At 52.2% G+C, this 22,427-nt stretch overlaps 1 protein-coding gene across 1 annotated transcript in view; it reads right to left on the minus strand.

The window, feature by feature from the left end:
* Window positions 1-359: 359 nt before the first annotated feature.
* The window catches only part of FRMD7 (FERM domain containing 7), a 26,611-nt gene continuing 4,543 nt past the window's right edge, over window positions 360-22,427 (minus strand). Inside the window, exons 2-12 of the mRNA XM_034780573.1 lie at window positions 16,688-16,792; window positions 14,692-14,734; window positions 10,669-10,747; window positions 8,703-8,800; window positions 7,179-7,293; window positions 6,847-6,994; window positions 5,102-5,197; window positions 4,189-4,352; window positions 3,428-3,496; window positions 3,268-3,343; window positions 360-2,426 (exon numbers count right to left, since the gene is read on the minus strand). Of these exons, the coding sequence (XP_034636464.1) occupies window positions 1,371-2,426; window positions 3,268-3,343; window positions 3,428-3,496; window positions 4,189-4,352; window positions 5,102-5,197; window positions 6,847-6,994; window positions 7,179-7,293; window positions 8,703-8,800; window positions 10,669-10,747; window positions 14,692-14,734; window positions 16,688-16,792 (2,049 nt within the window). The 3' untranslated portion in view covers window positions 360-1,370. The remainder of the gene's footprint in view (window positions 2,427-3,267; window positions 3,344-3,427; window positions 3,497-4,188; window positions 4,353-5,101; window positions 5,198-6,846; window positions 6,995-7,178; window positions 7,294-8,702; window positions 8,801-10,668; window positions 10,748-14,691; window positions 14,735-16,687; window positions 16,793-22,427) is intronic.

Consider the following 22,427-nt stretch of genomic DNA (forward strand, 5'->3'; position numbering starts at 1 on the left):
CCCCCCCCGCTCCTCCCCCCGCAGGGGAGGGCAGCGAGCCCCACCGGGGAGAGCGGAGCCCCCGCAGCCAGAGCGCCGGGGGGAGGGCGGTGAGCCCCAGCAGGGCTCCGCTCTCCCCGGGGCCAGAGGCTGCACCGGGGGGAGGGCAGCGAGCCCCAGCGGGGCTCCGCTCTCCACGGTGGCCAGAGGCTGCGCCGGGGGGAGGGCGGAGAGCCTGGTCGCAGCCCCGATCTCGGGCCGGAGCGCCGCACTGCCCCCCTCCAGGTGCCGCCCCAAGCACCAGCTTGGTGGGCTGGTGCCTGGAGCCGGCCCTGGTAGGGGGCAGCTCAGCCAGCCTGAAGTTTTCTTGCGGTCCCCATCAGTGATTCCGCCCAGGTCTCTCGGCTGCTCGCTTGAATTTAGGGGTCGAGAAGCGTGTGTCTCTGAGGGCGAAGCGTGTGTCTCTCCTCCCAGGTTTGGGCCCACACCGGGTAGCTTGTATGGCCACATGCTGTCTCGTAGCGGAAGGAAGGAGAGAGGTGGATGTGAGTGGCAAAGACACCGTCAGTGGTAATGGGAAGTACCTCCCGCATCACAGCGGGCGGGGGCAGCCTGCAGGGCAGCCGCCAAAACCGATTTACAAACAGACGTACAAAATATGGTTCTCGGCAGCGTCTTTGGCTGAAGATGGCGTGGCTGGGGAAGAGGCGGCATTCACTCCCTACACAAATCTGAATGCCAGTGGCCAACACACTGGGCTGCAACTCTGATGTACCCAAGCCAACCTGTCTAGAGGCTTGGGTGAGGCTCTCTGATGCACCATCCGTGGTTAGAAGAGAGGCGCTCCTCGCCATCATTAATTATGTGGCAGCGTCAAAATACAGGCGGTTGGCATCACAGAGTGAGTTCCTTTGTGATCAGGAGCTGGGGCATATGGAGCTGCCATAACAAACGTTCTGTTAACGCACTCACCAGTCTTCCCAAACAGGCTCCCAGTGGCCATCTCACTCGCTCTCCATTAGAAACAGACATTTAGCAGCTTTCATTTAATCTATTCCCCTCGCGGAGGAGCATGGATGTGACATTTAGCAGTTTGGGGCGAGCCCAAGGCATGTGACTAGCTGACCCCTCTTCGTTGAGAACCTCCATGTAGGAGGTTTTGCTGGGGTGCCCGCTGGTGGCTACTTTTTCTTGCCTGTTGCCTAGATCTTTATGTCCTAGAGCTCCCCTGTCGTCCAGTAACACAGTCTCTACAGCTGATTGCACTCACACAACACTCACCCGGCACAATGCTTAGCAAGGAGGAGGGAGCAGCACCACACAAAAATGACTTTCCTGTTCCTTCGAGCTGGCTTTGGAAATCTCTGCGCTCTCAAGCCGATTGGCGACGGTTACGTGAAATAATTGGACATGCCCATTGAAGTCCTTGCTTCTGCGCTGCTTGTCGCAAAGGACACCTCTTCATCCTCCTCCTCCAGCTGGAGGCTGCCCGAGGACAGACGCACCCGGGCCAGGGGCGACTTTCCTACCCGGCCATACAGAGAGTAGTAATCGGCGTTCAGGAGATCCGGGTCGGAGTCGCTGGACTCGGTCCCGCTGCCCACGCCGCGTTCGGCCGGGCGCGGAGCTGCAGTGGGGTTGGAAAGCCCTTGCTGGGCGAGCATGGACCGTAAGATACTTGCTTTTCTACTGCTCAGAGCAGGGCAAGGGCCCAGCGGCCTGAACTCCGACCCGTACGGGAAATGGATGGTTTTCATATCGGACTGGCTCCAGGATCTTTTGGGCAGTTGCTCTTGAATGCTGTAGTCAAAAGCCCCAGCCAGGGCTCTGCTCTCCTCTTGCAGGTGCCTGCTAACGCAGTAAGTCCTGGGCAAGGCCTCGGGCTGCAGCTCCTTCATCCGGGCCGGGCCCGGCCATCTCTTGGAAGGTTTCATTGACATGGGGCCAGGGCCACTCAGCCCTCTCCCTGCTTCCTCGGCGGCGTGTGGCGTGTGGCGTGGTACCGAGGGAGGCCTGTCCACGTAAAAGAACACTTGCGGAGACGTCGTCTCCAGCGGCTGGCTGGCGGAAGGGACGTAGGGCACATCTGTGTAGCTCAGCTGCCTGGAGGTGACCTCCCTCATGTTGCCAACCGAGGTGCTTTTACTGTTCCCAGCAAGCTGGTGGCTGGGCTGGAAGGAGGTCAGCGGGCGGCGCTGCCCGAAGCCGTCGGCCGGCTCCCACTCCAGCTCCAGCTCGGCGTAGGCCAACGGGAAGGCAGAGCTGCTTTTGGAATGGGGCAGGAGCCTGGGGTCAGCTTCAGGCTTGGAGCGCTCCAGCTCCGCTGCGAACGTCACCTCCACGGAGGAATTCCGCCTCCTGCTGTCCAGCATGGGATCCGACGCGTGGACCCCGTTTGTGTTCCGGTAACAGGCTCTGCTGCCGTATGCCAGGCGCAGGTCTTCAACCTAGGGAGACAGCAGGGCCTGTTAGGGTAGGGGAAAGGCACTGGAAAGGGGAGGAGGGCTCTCTCTCTCTCTCTTCTTCTGTTCATTACAGCCCCACAAGCAACCAGATTAATAAATGCTACTCCGTAGCCCGTTGGGTCGAACACACGCACACACCCGCCTTGCGGCCAGATTCTGCTCTCAGCACAGGCAGGGCAGGGTCCAGTGAAACCCTAACCTGAGCCATGCGGTTCCAGTCAGACCTTGGCAGGGTGTGGCCGTGATGGGTGGCGAGGCAGTGAGGCCATGTCCCACCTGCTAGGCTACCTCGGTGGTACCACTTCCCTTCCCCTGCCGCCAGGAGCCACCTCTGGTCGAGCCCCTCTGGGCCACTAGGGGAGCCCTTAGCTGGGGTGGGGTGGGGGGATGAACACATGCGGTTATCCCCTGGGCGGGTGGGAAACAGATGGGAATGTGGGTCCCAGCACAGAGGGAACCAAGTCTCCCGAGTGGTGGTGTCCTACACACCCACACGCCCCATAACAATGCAGCACGATCCACCGTGCAAGGGGCAGATAACGAACCCAGCACTCCCCACACACACTGTACGGTGTTGTACACAAGTGCTGGCCCCACTCTGGGGTTCGCTCCTTCGCTGTTCACAGACCAGCTCGCAGAGCACTGGACACACGCTCCCCTGGTCGCTGCTGCGCCATGCCCCCAAAATACCCAGGGAATGGCCCAGCATGGGCTCCCGCCCCACTGCTTTCTCTCCAGGGCAGCAAAGGCTGTGGTGGAATGATTAACCAGGCCTGGGGGCTGGGGGCTTTTTCCATCAGGGACACTGAGGAGAGATCAGTACCTGTTTGGACACGTCTGTGAGGAGGTCTGGGGACGAGCGGCACTGCCTTTCGTGGTACTGAGCCGGGTAGTGTTTCCTGCAAATCCAAGACACACAGGTCAGTTTCCCGTTGCAAATAGCCCGTGAAATGCTACAAAGCCCCCTCCGCCCCCTCCGATACCTCTCAAACGGCGCGCTCTTCCCCTTCCCCTTGCGCCCATGCTCCAGCAGCTGCCGTTGGGTTCTGCCGCTGGCAAGGACAGAAAAACGCTTGTGAGAAACAAGTTCTAACGGTGCTGTCCATACAGCATGTGACTGTAACCTCTGCTGTAGCCAGCACAGAGGCAACGGCTGGCTGATGCCTTGCACAACAGGCTTGGACAAAGGAGCTCGAGGTTCAGGCAGGCAGGCCTGGCCCTGCTCTGCTGGGTGAGACGCAGAGGGTGCGGGTACAGGGGAATGGGCCTAGGCTGCCTCCCTCGGGCATGGAGGAAGCCAGACAAGAACTGCGACTCGGAGGAGACTCTCGGGGATCAAAGCCCTGGGGCATGGCTCAGTCCAACTGACGGGCTCCGGGGTGACAAATCACTGTGTAGACGATAGGCTCAGGCTGGAGCCAGAGCTCTGGGATCCTTCACCCTCACAGGGGCCCGAAGCCTGCGCTTCAGAGTGAGTATCTACAAAGCAATCATTCCGCCCCGGCGCCCCGACCCCATGCGCCACTTCAGCTGGCCCGGGCCAGCCACGGGGTTTTTTAATCCCTGGGTAGACACAGCCTTTGTCCCACTGCTGCCCTCCCCGGGCTACTTGCTCATCAGGTTGTGCCTAAAGGCACCAGCTAGCGCCAAGTTTCCTCCCCCCACGTTGCACCACACAGCGAACGCTAGCAAAGAGCCATTCGCTTTCCTCACAGTGTTACTGGAGCTAGTGCGAGCGATTTACCTATAGCGGAAACTTGAACCTTTGCTGCACAGGAGGGCTTTGGGCTTGGATTTTGGTTCTTCGGAGAGTCTAAAAAAAGCATGGTACTCCACGCACGTCTTCCAAAATGCTTTGCACGCATCTCTGCTTGCCATGGTAAACTCTAAGGTGTCCTTGCACAGAGCCTGGATGAGAACCGGACATTTGAAACACAACCCAAAGGGTCAACCCCCGTTGCAAAGTCAGTGTCCAATAGTGAAAACACGAGCAATTTTTCACACAAGGAGACATGCAGAGAGTGATGCAGGACTGGCCAGTGAATCCTGCGACCCCAGGCCTCTCAATGGACTTAGAGCTGAAACTGGGTGTGGGTCTCATTGGGGACAGGGTGAGGGGCCCTGGTCTGATCTATATGGGCCACTAACCTGTGTTACACATGCTGCTAGCTGACCCCTAGCAGTGCCTGGGGCAGCCGAATGTAGAACTAGGCTGTCGGCTGGAAATACTCGGGGACCACAAAGGTGTTCTCCATATACACATTGTGGAGGCCTAACCAGTCTGTGCCCCTGGGGCTTCACACACAGCGTGAGGAGAAACTTCCAGGACACACAGGAGCGAGGTGAAGCGAGAGACCACACACCAACACTGACACAGCCCAAGGGAGCACATGTTATTTGAAGTACGTGACCTTTGGGGCGGGGCACAGGAACAGGGAGGGATGGGAGGCCATGGCCCCACCACTTTGAAAAGGGAGAAGGGGCAGCGTGCGGGGAGGGCCACGGTTCGGGTGCCAGTGACACCCCCCCCACACACACACACTGTTAAGAAGCTTTCGCCACCCCTGCCAACCTTGGCAAAGCCCTTCTAACTATTCCTCGCTTGATACAAACCTGTGCTCTTCAACCCTGGCAGCGGGTGGCAACGTGGTACTTACAGAGATATTTGCATGTAGTTTGATTAGAAAATGTTTCCTCTTAAAACTCAGTTTCCGAATTTTGGCCCAGTTGAATGTGTTGATCTTTGTGTTCCCCTGCAATGACAATGCATTGGTCATGGTCAAATCATTACCGGCCAGGGCCGTGAGCTGGCAAAATGCACGCTGCGTCTATTGACTCCCGTGAGTGTAGATGGTGCTCCGAGGATTTGGCCTCAAATCCTGCTCACTTTACAGTCCCACCAATTTACCAGCATCGGTTTACCCTGGCTCCGAGGGGATGTGTCAGACAAGCAGATTTGGACCCAAGCAGGAAGGATAAGATGACAGGGCCTGATCCTGTGTTATTGGAGTTAATTACAAAACGCCAAGGGCCTGAGCCAAAGCCCCCTGGTGTCACTGGAAAGACTGCCATTAATTTCAATGGGCACTGGCCTAGATCCCGATCGATTTCAGTGGGGCGGGATCAGGCCCTTAATGAGCGGGGGGTGCTCCGTCCGCTGTCTGTTGGGCAAAGCGCAGTCGTTATGTACATGATTCAGGCATTAACCTAACTAGAACGTACCTGTACTGCCCTAGCATGCATTCTCTCGGGCAAGCAAACTTTAAAAAGAACTCCTCAGCACAACGGGGTTAGGGCCACATTTCCGACCCCAAGCACTGTGTTCTGACATAGAACCTACTGGGCTTTAAAGGAGCTGTTTATGCTCCAGTTATAATGTGTGCGTGTGTGTGTGTGTGTGTCTGTCTCGCTGAACAAACAGCCAGGCAGAGCACCACTTGCCTCAGAATGTGCTACACAGGCTGCTAGTTATTAACAATGGGCCAGGAATTATGATTTTCTTCCACCACAAGTGGCTTCGCAGGTTGGAATTAGTCTAGGCGTGGCTGCCCCACTTCATGCAGGAAACACAGAGGTATGTAGTTACGCTGCTCAGATGTCATGATTATAGCACTAGGTAATTACATAGCCATTAGACGGCTATTTTTGCTTGAAGATTATATGGGAAACGTGTGGCGCTGCCCTGGAACGTGAACATCTTACTTCTCAAACACGCTAGTTTACAAGGGCAAACAAGACAGATTCTCAAAGCGGACACCTCCCACATCAGTAGAAGCCATGTCTAGGGTGTGATTTGTCACCACTGGCTAGAGTTCAGGGTTTGCCCAGCTTGAACAAACGTAGAGGGGAACATTTCAAAACGCTTTGTTTGGACATTTTCAAAAGGAAAAATTCCAGTTGTTTGGTTCAAAACAACTTTTTGTCTAAAAATTTAAGCTAATTTGGCTGAAAAGGGTTAAAGAAAAAAAAAAGACTAAAATTGAAACAAAACGTTTCAATTGACCGGAAACGAAAAAACTAGATTTCTGGTTTGTTTGTGACTATTTTTGAGATTTTTTTGACTTTTCAGGCTAGGAAACAATTTCCAACTCTCAAAAGTGTTGGTCCTAGGACAGGAAAACCATCGCCCCACAGCTCTTAGCAGGCTGGGTAGTGACGAAGATAGTGAAGTCCTTGGATTTCAGAAGGGGCCTACAACAACAAATGTTTACTTCCCTTATTTACTCACTACAGCGCCTGTCTACAGAGTGTGTCCCGTCCCCAGGGTGATTTCTTGGTGCAAGAACACGTCAGGTAGGTTCTGGTACAGCTAAAAGGCCTTTGATGAGAATGGAAGGAAAAGCTCTTCCATAAGGGTCCCATTGCATCGTACGGTAGGAATTTAAAAGGGAAATGTTGTTACCCGTAAAACCAGCACTCCCATGTGCGTGACAGCCAGATTGATCTGCGTCCCTTCCCCATCGCTCGCGGGGTGGGGTCTAATCCCATACATTTCTAACTTCCTGGCTATGTCCAACAGGTGAACGTCCGACTCAGCTGGCGTCTTCCCACTAGGGAAGGAAGAGGGTTATAAGTCTACTGACATTAGAATAAATAGTCCCCTCTAAAGTCCTCTGCCAGCACCCCCACATACTGTATAAACCAGTCTCTGCTACAGGTATTTAATATCCGTGCGGTGAAAGGAGCAGATACATTATGAGCTGAGTAGGACCCAAGTGCGGATGAAATGCTCACACGTGCTTCTGGTGATAATGCATGATCTTATCATCTAAATATTCCTGGTTGGGTAAATACTGGTGGCTCTCCAAGTGCTTCTTATCTGTTTCTTCATGAAAGTCCCCCAGCTCAGCTGTAGGGAAAGAAATGAAGAGCGGCATTTAGCAATGCCCATTGAGGAGACGACAGCAGGCAAACTGAGCGAGTATTCAGAGACCAGCGACTTCGCTGATCCCTGCAAGAACATAGACATGGTGCGGGGGGATGGAAAGAGCCCAGACAGAGAACACCAACTTCCAGCTCTTCCTAAATGTGATGTTTCTGATGTTCCCTCACTGAGGACCTGGTCCTGTCTCACTGATGTCAGTGAGAGTTTTGCTGTTAGCTTCGACGGGAGCAGGCCCGAAGAACCAGCGACACGGTTCTGACAACAGGGCTTTTCCTGACACAAGGGCTTTGATGGGCATGGAAGGGACCCAGCATCTTATTGGGGCATTCAGCCCCTCAGCGGATGGGGGTCTCGTTAAGCCAGACTAAAGGCCTCATCCTTCCAACCTCACTTGTGTCAGTAAGGATTGCTCACATTACTAAGGGTCAAGAGGTTAGGCTCTAACTGGAGATCCAGATGCCTTCACTCAATCTTTCCATTTTGGACCATGGTGGTCCTTGGCCCTGTGGCTGGGAGGCCATGCAGGCTCTATGCGGTGACTCTTGGGGAGGGCTGAAGGCCAAGGAAACAAGCCATCCCTGGCTAGACCATGGTGTGGGAGACTCAGAGCTGGTCGCCCAGGGGACACTAAACAGCCTGGGCCATGTTGCTAGCCAAAGACCATTTCCACTGTGGTAACGCCCGCCTGGCTGTTCTGAGAGGTACAGATGCTTCGGATCGAAAAGCTCAGGGAACACAGCCGGGCAACGGCTGCACACTGAGCACTGAACTGTCTGTGCAAACACACACTAACTCGACTCATTTCACTCCAGCTCAGCAACTCAGCTCTCCTCCACAAGTGCTTTGCTGGACTGGCACCTTTGGACTTGGTCTCGCTCCCATCACAGCCAGGGAAAGATTCCTAGGGACGTCAGTGGACGCTGGCTCGCCCCTGACCTGCAACCCTCTCTCCCGAGAGCAGTTCCCCATGCGCGCCGGTAGGCCTGCTCTCCTGCCGCCTGGGCTGATTTCACTCAAAACTCTGGCTGCAAAAGCCAGATGACGGGATAGAATAGTGAGTCTATTGTAGTCAGGTTCTGCTGCTGCACCCAGCTATGGGCAAGGACCGGACAAACAGACAGCGTTTGTCAGACAGCCACTGCTTTGCCCTGACATCCAGAGCAGAGCAGGGGGTTGGTTTGTAAGCTAAGCCATGCTTTGGAAGTGAATAGTTAGAAGCGGACGTTTGGAACAATAGAACGATACACCGTTTTTCAGGGCCAATTTTGATCACCTAGGCTGACCTCCTGCATATCACAGGCCAGAGAATGTCACCCCGGGCATCCCTTGTGGGCGAACAGGAGCAGATCTAGAGCACGCTTGTCTGTCCTTACACTGCAAGAGGTGCGACACCAGCAACGCAGTGCTGTTCTCACTGCAGGGGAGCCTCCCGACTGCCAGGTCCCTCTTGATTTGAAGGGTAAAGAGATACCTGCAAAGGAAGAGAGAACAGTTTCCTGACCGAGAGCAAAGGTTCCTGCTCCCAGCTCAGACTAGTGATTAAGGAACGCAGCCAGCCCATGTCCTGCATGGGGACTTTGCTAGACAGGGGACCCTCCCGGAATCAGTTAGGCTTTGCACGGGTGAAAGGCCCAGCCCTGCAAGGAGCTGAGATCCTTCACCTGCCACCTCTGGCAGGGCCGGGATCAGGACGGATGTTTATAAATCACCTGGCGATACTCAGATGGAAGGCAGTACACATGGGCCTGGCGAGAGACAATTTGGACCCCAGTACATCATGTTCACTGGGGCCCCTCCTCTGCCCATTTCACGTCAGTTACAGACATTTTTGAGGCCCCAGTCCAACTGTCCCCATTTCCCCTGCCTCTTGTCTGCCTGAGGAGAAAAGCTAAATGACTGACCCCAAGCGACTGGCAAGGACACATGGGAAGAACAGAGCAGAGATTTGAAGAAGTCACCCTGTTCCCAGGAAAGATAACTTCATCACTTGCTGCCCTGGCCATATTGGGTTTTGCATGTATATGTGATGGCGAGGTGATCACGACATTGTCTTAAGACGCCCAGAATAAAGGCTAAAAGGAACTGGTCAAGTCTCAGTTCAAGTGGATCTCGTTTTACCCCCAACAATTCTTTCATTACCACCAGGGACAGAGATTTCTTCAAATCAGAGAACTCTGTTGCTAGCGTGGCTGCGAAACCAATGCAGGTAGGGCCTGCGCAGGGAGTCACTTGTCTTGTAGGCTGTGCTAGAAGTAAAGACATGAGCTGACAGTTTTCCAGAGGGAAGAGAAGACGTTAAAGGGGATGATGGGAAAGGGGTCGGGAGGGACTCGCCTTCGGAGCCAGGCTGGGAGCTGCAGCCGTCCGATGCAGGTAGGGGGCGGCTCTGTCTGAGTAGGGGCTGGCAGAGGTGATGACCTGGCACCTCCCCCGCCCACAGTAACTGGACTTTGGGAGTCCAGTCAGTAGATCTGACCGGACACCATCATGTCCCCTTTTCAACTGGACTTTCTGGTTGAAAACCGGACAACTGGCCACCCTCGAGTCCAGTCCCATGCTACTGCAGAAAACCCTAACATGTAACCCCATTCATAAACTTATCAAGGTCCATTATAGACCCAGACGATCAGCCAGTATCCTGCTGTGAGTCTGATTTTAAACTCAGATCATTTTACACATTGTAAAGAAGCATTGTAGACGCTGGTTGTTTTAGCAGCAGGGTCAGGAACAACTGAAGCTTTCGACACCCAGTGTGTGAGAAGCAGTTTGGGATTGTGAGATGAGGTGTGTTGCTTGGGTGTTTATCAGAGAAATAACACTGACATTTGAACGGCAATCTGTAGGTTTCGGAGTGAATGCAACCCTTCGAACTACGGGACAGTTCACACCTCTCAGAGCTATTGTCTTAGGTTGGCTAACGAATCTGCATGAAACTTCTGCATTGGTTTTACACTTGGTTCATGTCTGTAATGTTTTCTCCAAAACATAATTGTTTTTTAAATAAAAGCTTATAGTCTAGAGCACAATTTTGCACTAAAAGGTAGGATTCTGCAGCAAATGTACAGATCATAGGGAACCCCAAACAATGCCTAGCAAATAAAAATCTGCAATGTATGGCTATGGCTAATGGACAAATAAAGATGATGGATTAGGCAGATTTTTGTGTGTTTCTAAACAGAGGGTCAGAGAAAGAAATATTTGCAACATCTAAAGTTGCACTGATAGTCAAAATGACTATTGCTAGAGGGCCACTGAATGTTTTAGACAATGAAGACTGCGTTACAAAGCCTCTAGTAGCAAATAAAAATGTAGACAATGAAAAAAAAAATAGTACCATACCTTGTCAACTCTTCTCTCAGATGTCCAGGGTCCACTGGGAAAAATTTCACCATAAATTTGAAAAGAACCTCCTTAGGATCTTAAAACACAACATCTTCATAAGTTTTATTTCAAATGTCTGTTGAGAACATTTACAAATCTCTTCACACACCCTGCACCCACGCACACGGGGGAGTAAAGCACTTTCATGCCTTACAAATTCGGCCCTGATGGGTGCTGAGCATCTAGGACGTGATCCTGCAGGGTGCTGAGCCGGGATTCAATCCAGCCACGTACTTAAGCAGAACCTCAAGTTGTACTACACGAGCAGGACTATTGAAGTCAATGGGAGAATGGCCCCACTCCAGTAAACAGGACAACCCCGATGATTCAGATTAAACATGTACTTGAGTGCTGCCCTGGGCCGGGGACAGGGTGTTCAGTACCTGGCTGGATTGAGCCATGGCAGAGCATGTGCAGTTCCCACTGGAGTCCAATCACCTCCCAAGATTGGGCCCATCGGGCTGCTTCTTTGCCCACTGAATTCCAGCGGACCGGAGTGTCTGAAGTGAAAACAATCGTGTTCAGCATTTCTTAATGTGGCTATCTCAGTGGGGTCTAGCCAGCCATCTATTCTGAATCAGAGCTTCCCATTGGGGGGTGGACAATACCGCACAGCGACAACAGCCCCTCCACAGACGCTACTGGCGCGCAGTGAAACCCCAGACAAACCGAAAATGTAACCAGCCCGTGCTACAGGGCCCAGAGGAGGTAAGGAAGAAACAAGCCCTCCCATGGCTCGTTTGTGCACTGAGAGCTGCAGGATCAGCTCAGATAAATGTAATTGCAGGGTTGTTTTGGGCAGGAAGGGGCTGTTGGCAGGCATGTAATTGGGAAAATCCATATTCCCAGCACCCAAGTCTGCCCACAGCTCCACCCAGACAAATCCTGCAGGCATCTGGGGGGGGTTAACGAAGGGCAGACTTTGGTCCTCGACAGCGTTTTAAAGCCCGTTGTATCTCAGCCACACATGGGCTAGAAGGGGAAGCCAAACGGAACGCCGGGGCTTACAAAAGGGCACCGGTAAATGGCCACACTTGAGTGGAGGTGATTCCGGGGCCCCATCTGCCTTTCTGTGGAATAATGGACACAAAGCTGTTGAGACCGAGGGGGTGGCCACACCACAGAGCTTACAGCGGCGCAGCGAGTGCAGATGCCCTCAGCCGATCGGAGAGGAGAGAGTTCTCCCGTCAACTTCATTACGCCAGTGCCCGCGAGTGGCGGTAGCTATGGCCGCCGGAGACGCTCTCCCGGGGACAGAGCACTGTCATCACCAGCACTCACATTGCTCAGGGGGGTAATCTATTCACCCCCCAAGCCACATAACTTAGACCAGCCTCAGCTGTAGTGTGTGCCAGGAGCCAGGAACCCGATGGCTGGGTCCACAGCCTTGCCCCTTGAAATGTCCCAGTGCACCGCTTAGCCCTGCCTTGCACTGTGTGGGTCGAGGGGACTCCCCGAAGGACAGTTCTTGGCACTCCAGGAGCTACATACAAACGTATTGGCTTCCCTGAAACTGCATTAAGGACAGAATCACCTGTTCCTCTCAGAGCCCGGGGGGTGACATTTGAATAGAAGATAGGAATCACCTTGAAGCAGGGAAAAGCGGAGAAATTCACAGGCACAACGATTTGGCAGCAGCCTCTGAAATGGCAGAGCTGGCGGGGAGGGGTCATGGCGGGAGGGCGGAGGGCGGGGGCACCACCACCATAAGGACAGTTGTGTTTCAATCCATTCTGACTGGCATGCAGGACAGCACACAACAGAATGTGCGAATGCAAAACCTGCAAAGGGGCTGCTGCATTTCTAACCTGCAGACAGCAGGTTGAGAGCATGTGGCACGCCTGCTTCTGAGCTGTGGCAAAACACCCAGGCCAGCCCAGAGCTGACACGTCACAGCCACGAAGCAGGTGCTTGTGCCAGGCCTTTCACTCATGCTGAAATGCATGAAGTACAATGTTGCAATCAAGCCCCAATGCTTTGTTTTGCAGCCTCACCTCCCGCAACCAGGAACCACGATTTCACACACGGCTCAGTGCAGCCGATACCTGAGCTTGATCTCGCTTGCAAATTCGTTTTTGAAAATCATAATCTAAGCTGATGGGTAGGGTTACCATACATCCTCTTTTTCCCGGACATGTCCGGCTTTTCGGCACTCAAACCCCCGTCCGGGGGGAATTGCCAAAAAGCCGAACATGTCCGGGAAAATGGCGGCTCTGCTCCTCCCCGACTCTTCGGCTCTGTTTAAGAGCCGGGCTGCCCGAGCGCTACCGGCTTGGGCGGCCGGAGCCCGGGAGGGGAAGTGCCCGGCTGGGGGCGCAGGGTCCGGAGGCATAGGGGCTGCCCAATGCCCGAGCGCTACCGGCTTCAAGGTTTGACGGGCAGCCTCCAGACCCTGTGCCCCCGGCTGGGCGCTTCCCCTCCCGGGCTCCAGCTGCGCTGGGGAAGCGCCGGCTGGGGGCGCAGGGTCTGGGGACTGCCCGGCAAACCGTAAAGCCGGTAGCGCTCGGGCAGCCCTTTCCGAATGGCTGGGAGTGGGAGGGAGGAGGGGGCGGAGTTAGGGCGGGGAAAGGGGCGGAGTTGGGGCGGGGCTAGTGTGGGGAAATGGGCGGGGCCAGAGCCCGTGGAGGGTCCTCTTTTTTTATTTATTAGATATGGTAACCCTACTGATGGGGAAATGGTTTAGATGATTGGTTCTGTGTCTGGCAGTCTGTAGGTCACCTCGGGGTAATCCCGATTGGGATGGGATGTTCTAGGATGGAATGCATCTCTCCAGCACCAGGCCTAGCTGCCGCCTACACCCTGGATAGACTAGTGGGTGTCCACGTAGTGCCGCCTACATCCTGCATAGACTAGTGCTTAATTGTAATGAAAGAGGTGCCAGGGCTCAAGCAATTTTTTTACATTCATAACTGATGCAGCAAGACCACAGGTGCCGGGGCTCTGAACCGCCAGGCCCAGAGGTGCCGGGCTCTGAACTGCCAGGCCCCGAGGTGCTGGAGATACGAACCGCCATGCCCAGAGGTGCCGGGCTCTGAACTGCCAGGCCCTGAGGTGCTGGGGATACGAACCGCCATGCCCAGAGGTGCCGGGGCTCTGAACTGCCAGGCCCGGAGGTGCCAGGCTCAGCCCTGGCACAGATTAAGTACTGACATACACCCGGTGCTAGCCTAGGCATAGGAGTGAATTTCACCAGGGGAGGTCCCTTTGTGTAAGGGTTGCAGAGGCCCGCTTATAGCTATCCTGTGAGCCAGTGATACTCAGCCTGTGGCTCGCGAGCCCCAAGTGGGTCTTTACTGCGTCTCCTGTGGCTCTTTGCAGCACATGATATTAAAACACTGGGTGATTTCACTATTAACCAACCTGTTATTAACCAGTCAGGAGGCTATTACGGCATTAACCAATTAAGTTATCAACGTGCACAAACGTGTTAACCTGTTTGCTGTGAGAATAATATATATGTACACTAAATATTTCCCCATCATGCTGTTTGTATATGAATAGTACTACAATGCATTCACATCACTGGGGCTCCTTGGGGTACTGTCGCTCGCTAATTTGGCTCCAGAATCACTGAGGTCTGAGTATCGCTGCTCTAGGCGCACATAGCTACACTGCAGACAGAAAAGTAGCTTTGGCCGAACACTGATCAGGCACGTGAGCTGCCAGGATCTCGCAGCCTGAGTTTTGTTACAGACAGGACAGCATTGCCATTGCTCTGCTGAGCGACAGAGATCCGGAGCATCACAATTCGAGCCCCGCTCCTACGGCCGCTACACTTTCACAGGATGTAAACTGGAACGTGAAGACTTGGCAAACAGACCCACCCAACCCCCCAGCACAAGGGGAACCCAAGCAAATGCCAGAACCTGAAAGCCCACGTCCCCAAGCGTCAGCCAGCTCATGAATGTGCCGGTGAGACTTCTGGTACTAGCTGAGATTTGTCTGCAGCGGCTAGCACATGGTTATTCCTTAGACACTTACTTTTCATCTGTTTTGTTATGGGTTTTAGAAGCTCCAGCCAAACCTGCAATAACAGCAAGGAAGAAGTTGGTGAAGACACAGCATGAAGTGCTGGGTTTGTATAAATAAAAACAACGCAACGTGTCAGGAGAGAAAGTAGAAAAGATACAGGCCTGCTGATGCTAAGAAAAAACTAAAGAGTGACCTGCCAGTAATAGGGGCAGGAAGAATAATAAACCCAGATGGGCCGTGTTCTCCCACTGCAGGACGTGAGGAAGTCACTCGAGCACACTGAAGTCAATGGCACTTAGAGTCATAGAATATCAGGGTTGGAAGGGAACTCAGGAGGTCATCTAGTCCCACCCCCTGCTCAAAGCAGGACCAACCCCAACTAAATCATCCCAGCCAGGGCTTTGTCAAGCCGGGCTTTAAAAACCTCTAAGGAAGGAGATTCCACCACCTCCCTAGGTAACCCATTCCAGTGCTTCACCACCCTCCTAGTGAAATAGTGTTTCCTAATATCCAACCTAAACCTCCCCCACTGCAACTTGAGACCATTAGGGGAAGAATTAGGACCAGGACACTCAAGAATTTGGACAGTTTCACCTTTACTTCCGCTTTTGTGTAGTGCCCAGGGGGGTGCCTGTTCTGCAGGAACCTCATTGATCTCGTTGTGCAACAAGAAGAAATGGGGGGGGGGAAATCCCGATCGAGACTAAAATTCCTTTTAAAAAGCACACGTAGGCTCTGAACAGCTCCGCTGACAAATGAGTGGGCCAGAAAGCACCCTGGGAAGCCCCTGTGCCTGCAAGGGTCATGGCGCAGCCTTTGTCCCCAGCAAAGGGGTTGGGGCGCAGGCTTACCTTGGGTGGCTCCCACTCAGCAGCGCAGCAGGGGGGCTAAGGCAGGCTCCCTGCCTGTCTTGGCTCCACACTATGCCCCAGAAGTGGCCAGCAGCTCTGGCTATGAGGCGAGGGGGCTAGGAGGCTCCTTGCACTGCTCTTGCCCACAGGCACCGCCCTCCCCAGCTCCCATTGGCTGCAGTTCCCAGCCAATGGGAATGCGGAGCCGGTGCTTGGGGCGGGGAGAGCACGTAGAGCCCCGTGGCCCCTGCTTAGGCGCCGGACCTGCTGGCTGCTTCTGGGGCACAGTGCGGAGCCAGGACAGGTAGGGACTAGCCTGCTTAGCCGGGCAGCACCGCCAATCAGACTTTTAACGTCCCGGTCGGCAGTGCTGACCAGAGCCGCCAGGGTCCCTTTTCGACCAAGTGTTCCAGTCGAAAACCAGACACCTGGCAACCCTATGCTGTGATAGGCAGGGCGGGTAGAAGAGGGGCAGGACAGGAGCAGAGGGAGGAGAGGAGGTTGTGTGGACAGACGGGCGCAGAGTGGGTGGGCGGATGGGAAGGCGCTGGAGTTAGGGGCAGACGTCAGGAAAGGAAGCGGGACCAGCAATTTGATGTGTGTTATTGTGTCACTAAAGACTGAATCATGCTGCCTATGCACAAGGTGGCAGCATTCCCACTGCACGGCAGCCTTGCTTCTGGCATTTCCCACCTTTCAGTGCTTGGGTACGTCTTCACTACCCGCCGGATCGGCGGGTAGCGATCGATCTATCGGGGATCGATTTATCACATCTCGTCTAAACGCGATAAATCGATCCCCGAACGCGCTCCCCATCGACTCCGAAACTCCACCAGGGTGAGAGGTGGAAGTGGAGTCGATGGGGGAGCCGCGGCCGTCGATCCCATGCCGTGAGGATGGGAGGTAAGTTATCTAAGATACGTCGACTTCAGCTACGCTATTCTCGAGGCTGAAGTTGCGTATCTTAGATCGATCCCCCCCCCCCCCCAGTGTAGACCAGCCCCTTTACTTTGCAACCTTCATGTTTGTCGGAACCTATTTTTGAAAGGTAAAAGCTATCTACTAATGGACGCTCAGGACTGCTGAATGCTGCCTTTGCCAAGTGCTGTGTTTCATTCAGCGGGAACTTGGCCTTCTTGAAGAACGTCACTTACATTGTTTCCGGCCTGGCTTTGGAATTCCAGTCCGAAGTATTCCTTCTCCGCCAGGCGCAGGTGGCTGCAACTCAGGTTGAACAACCCTTTGCCAGAGGACTTTTGCTAGCAAACAAAAAGCTCGTTAGAAGCAGCGCAATGGGCAATGTCTGGAGCAAGAGATGAACTGATGTCACCGATGTCAATAAGAAACTCCAGTCATGAATCTTTGAAGCTATTAATGGGCCCCTGGGCTAAGACGTCTTGCCTGCAAAGTAGCCAGTATGATTTGGGGATGAGACAAATAATAATTCAATAAAAATAACAAATACAATAAAACAAACATACACATCCTAGATACAGATGTCTCATCATTATTATATTCTTCTGCAGGCCTTACACTGCCCCGCACGCCTCTGCTGGCGCCCTCCCCTGGTCAGGTGCAGTCAGTATGTAATGTGCACAGCAGAGAACCGGAGTCAGAGTCTTACTAAACTGCCACGGGCCTGAATCGGATCTCGTGCTGGGGAGACTCAGGGCTAATGCCACTGAAGTTAGGAGAGTTTCACTGGTATAAAGAGTTACCTCTAGAGTGTGCGCGCGTACAAACATGCGCACACGCACACACACATGCACACACACGCAGACGCGCTCGCACACATGCACTCACACGTGCCCACATGCACACACACACACACACACACACACACACACATGGTGTACAGAGGCCTCAACTTCAAAAGTAACTAGTGACTCTGGGAGCTTTTGGTTTGTGGTATTTTTTAGGTCTGCAGAACCTACACAAAGTCTGATTTTCACACTGAACACCCACTCTTTGAAAGTCAGGCCCCTTTACGATGTCTCCAGTTGGGCACTGAAAAAGGTTCACGAGTCATTTTTGAAAATGTAGTCTTAGAAAACATAATCTTACAGTGTATAAAACTTTTCTCATGATTATATCCCACCACACCCTGGTGCAGTGCACAACACAGGGTATGCTGGCCAGACCAAAAGAGTGCCATAAAACCTTAATTCTACCTCAGCGCATCACGTAGCTGACACATGCCACATATTGAAAAGAAGAAATATTTCAGAGAGTTTTAAAAACTGTCATTGGGCTATTTTTGTTAACTTGAAAATGTTTCTTTCTCACCTAAGCCGGCAGCATGATCCGGAGACAAACCTTAGTCAACAAAGGCGAGTTGCCTCTGGAAGTGAACTACTAAACTCAGCATATGTCATTCTCTTAGTCCTTTGAATTAAAACTCTTTGTGGAGAATAAAATAAGAAAAGTTTTTCACAACTCCCAGGAATCGGATGCATGAAAAAAAACCTGGACAAAATCTTAGTTTATTTTTCTGCCTTTTAACAAAAGCTATTGTGGGCGATAGAGCGGTTCAGACAATGCAGTGATGTTTCCTGAAGACAAATGTGCTATGCTCAGAACCACCATATGGAAATATCATATGAAATCAGGGTTGCCATGGCAAAAGCATTTAATTCACCAGCGAGCTGGAAGCGAACATCAAACCTGTGTAACTTGTTGGTGCACACACACAGATCTGCTGCCGGAGAGCGGGTAAATTAATAGGGTGCCCTGCTGAAAAGCTGGTGACATTCCTTTAATGTCTTGGGAAGGATGGGAAAGAAGAAGAAAAAATGCTGCTTGTGGTGAAAAAAGGAAGCTGAAAATTGGACTGGCCAAAAGATGAGCACCCAGTGGTGCTTGGTCCTCTAGAACCAGAGCTATGCAAGGGACCGTCCGTCTGACCTGAGATTTGCAAACTGCCTACAGGAGTTGGCTATTTAAATCAATGGAATTCAGGCATCCAAATCATCCCATCAACTTTTCCTGGAGCCCTGTCCCTGGCCAAGAAGTCCACCTGGCTCTGGACTGGCTACATTTGTCACAGACTGCTGAAGAAGAGAAGGGCTCTCGCTGCCCCGGTCAGCCAGTTGTCAATCAGGGCAAGCATTATGACACTGACATCCTTTCTGGCCAGTTGCACATTAAAGACTCTTTAGCACTTTGGGAAAAGATAAGGGGATGTCTCAATAGTCTCTCTGTAACAAAAAGGGGCTGAAGTCCAAAGCTGTGGTGGAGCACAGTGTGCAGGGGCTGCAATGTTGGGAATACAGGTATCTATTGCAGTACTGTCAAGAGTTTAACTAATGCATTGCAGGTATATAGTGCCATGCACCCAAGGATATCAGTGCACTTTAGACATTTTCATTAATCTGCATAACTCTTTGATGTTCGAAGCCCACTATCATTTGTATCTGGTAAACTTAAACCCAGCAAGCTTCAGTGGGTTACCTGACTTTTCCCAATGATCGATTGGCACAGCTGGGAATAGAACCCAGGTGTCCTAGTGCCCATCCCCAGCAGACCACAATTCAGGATCTAGAGAAGAGCTCCGTGTAGTTCACAAGCTTGTCTCTTTCACCAGCAGCAGAGATATTACCTCACTCTCCATGTCTCTTACAAAATACGAAACATTCAGAGATGAAGAGGGTTTGGTATGAAAGCAAGTTTAAAGCAGGACAATAATTAGCCTCAACTTTCAAGTGACTATCCTGAGATAAAACACTTGCGCAGGAAATAGCACTGGCAGGCAAATGGATCGCAGAGTTCCTTCCCAGAGGGAAGGGGAGGTGACTTGAAAACTGCAACTTGTTCAGAGCAATATGTCCATGCTGCACGCTAATAGCAACCCTTTGTCGCTCCCGGGGGGGTGGAAATTGCTAGCCCCGCGTGCTGAGCCTGCTGCAAAGTGACAGCATAATAATAGCGTTCTTGCTCCAGCATGCCTCATTTGCCTCAAAATGACTAGATCACAAGGATAATTAAAACAATTATAATTGTTTATTTCCATGCTAAAATTGTGAAGCATTCTTCCCGGTGATGGGCAGCCGGAAGAGAGAAGCGCTCGCTGTTTTCTCACAGGCGTGTTACTCACTTTCAGGCTTCGGATCATGCCACACATGGCATCACTTCCACCAGAAGAGGAGAGAGGGACTCTTGTCGCCTGATCTCTGTCCTGTATCTCCTGCCTCTGCTCTAGGAGCTTGTTCACCCTTTGTCCTTTCTCTTCTCCCACCCTCCCGTCACGCCTTCCTCTTCAACAGCCTCTGCCCTCTCTTGGGAACGTGCTTTTTAGTGCACATTATGATGAGCCTTACCACTAACCAGGCCCTAAACTGAACACAAAGAAGTGAGTGCGGCCCGACTGCTGGCTGGGCTCAGACACTGAGGCAGGGACAATGGGCTGCGGCCCCAGCTGGCGGGATGTACAGCGGCTCCTTGCCACTGGTGGAACTACGCTAATAGACACTAGCTGGGGACAAAGTCCCAATATTTCCAAAGCATTGAAAGTGTTCAAGTGAAGCTGTAAATAAGTGGCTAATAAATACCCAGAATTAATCCTAGACACTCTCCCAGGCTGTGGGAAACCCGGCAAACAGCCACTGCCCAGAACCTCCCTGCAGCCAGCACTTCTGCAATGTCACAAGAGGGAGGGTGTCTAGTGGAGAAGGCAGGAGACCTGGGTGCCAGGCTGCAGCTGTCTCTGTCCACCTGGTGGCAGGAAGTGCTGCTTGTGCGAAGGAACCAGCGTAGCCCCAGGTAGGAATACTCTCCAGTGGCGAGAGTAAGTGGCAGCTAAGTTTTCTTTCCTTGGGTTCAGCCCTGCCTGGAGCTGGTTGGGATGGAAGAATCACCCAAAAGGATGCCCAGTTAGTTCTGGAGAATGGTGAATACCTCCAGAAGAGGACTGGAGTTGCCATCTTCAGAAAGAAACTCACTCTAGAATAAAGACAACCCCACTCAGCCAGGCACGGAGCCTGCCGGCATCCAGCTCCCTGCATGTAGACATAAAAAGGTTCCCCATTTGACCGGGTCCACCACCATCACAACAATAACAGCAATATTGCAAGCAGCCTGCACTCTGCTGCAATGTGCTTACGCAGATGCAACAATGAGCAGGCTGATAAAACGATTTGGCATATCGCAATCCAGACATACATATGAGCTTGCTGAAAGAGAGTCCTGATCTTCAGGGGCTTAGCTGTTTCAGTTCTCAGAAGAACTCCTCCACCACGCTAGAACTGTGCTAGGAACAGCCATGTTAAAATGCAGTGGTTTCTCCCACAGTCCGGGCTAGGTCGTAGGATGCGATTCAACATCCATTCAAGTCACTGGGAGTGTTTCCACTCTGGGCTGGGAATGAGCCCTTAGTACCAATGACAGTTTTGGTGATTCAGACCCTTGCCCAGTATTACTGGAATGAAACTACCAGCTCTGTTGTTTCTGCAGAAGCTTACTTAAGAACATCAGAAGACCTTAAGAATGGCCATTTTGGGTCAGACCAATGGTCCATCTAGCCCAGTATCCTGTCTTCTGACAGTGGCTGATGCCAGATGCTTTAGAAGGAGTGAACAGAACAGGGCAATTACTGAGTGATCCATCCCCTGTCGTCCACTCCCAGGTTCTGGCAGTCAGAGGCTTAGGGACACCCAGAGCATGGGGTTGCATCCCTGCCCAGCTTGGATAATAGCCACTGACGGGCCTATCCTCCATGAACTTATCTAATTCTTTTTTTAACCCTGCTATACTTTTGGTCTTGACAACATCCCCTGGCAATGAGTTCCACAAGTTGACTGTGCGTTGTGTGAAGAAGTACTTCCTTATGTTTGTTTTAAACCTGCTGCCTATTAATTTCACTGGGTGACCTCTGGTTCTTGTGTTATGTGAAAGGGTAAATAACACTTCCCTATTAACTTTTTCCATGCTGGCCATGATTTTATAGACTTCTATCATATCTCCCTTTAGTCGTCTCTTTTCCAAGCTGAACAGTTCCAGTCTTTTTAATCTCTCCTCAAATGGAAGCTGTTCCATACCCCTCATCATTTTGTTGCCCTTCTCTGTACCTTTTCTATTTCTAATGTATCTTTTTCAGATGAAGTGACAAGAACTGTGTGCAGTATTCAAGGTGTGGGCGTATCATGGGTTTGTATAGTGGCTTTATGATATTATCTGTCCCTTCCCTAATGGTTCCTAACATTCTGTTTGCTTTTTTGACTGCTGCTGCACACTGAGTGGATGTTTTCAGAGAACTCTCCACAATGACTCCAAGTTCTCTTTCTTGAGTGGTAACAGCTTATTTAGACCCCATCATTTTGTATGTATAACTGGGATTGTTTTTTCCAATGTTCATTATTTTGCATTGATCAACACTGAATTTCATCTGCCATTTTGTTGCCCAGTCACCCAGTTTTGTGTGGTCCCTTTGTAGCTCTTCGCAGTCTCCTTAGGACCTAACTATCTTAAGTAGTTTTGAATCATCTGCAAACTTTGTCACCTCACTGTTTACTCCTTTTTCCAGATCATTTATGAATATGTTGAATAATATTGGTTCCAGTACAGACCCCTGGGGGACACCACTGTTTACCTCTCTCTATTCTGAAAACTGACCATTTATTCCTACTCTTTGTTTCCTGTCTTTTAACCAGTTACCAATCCATGAGAGCACCTTCCCTCTTATCCTTAGGGTTACCATATTTAGTGCCTCCGAAAGGAGGACACTTTAAAGGGGCCCCAGCCCCGCCCCCGCTCCCGCCCCAACCCCGCCCCCTCCCCAAAGTCTCCGCCCCCTCCCCTGCTTCCCGCGAACATTTGAGTCGCGGGAAGCCTGAAGCAGGTAAGGGGGAGGTGTGGGGGGAGGAGGCGCGGCCCACCCCCGGCCCCCGGCACCGCAGGTCC

Source organism: Trachemys scripta, chromosome 9, assembly GCF_013100865.1.
Source record: "Trachemys scripta elegans isolate TJP31775 chromosome 9, CAS_Tse_1.0, whole genome shotgun sequence".
Classification (NCBI taxonomy): domain Eukaryota; kingdom Metazoa; phylum Chordata; order Testudines; family Emydidae; genus Trachemys; species Trachemys scripta.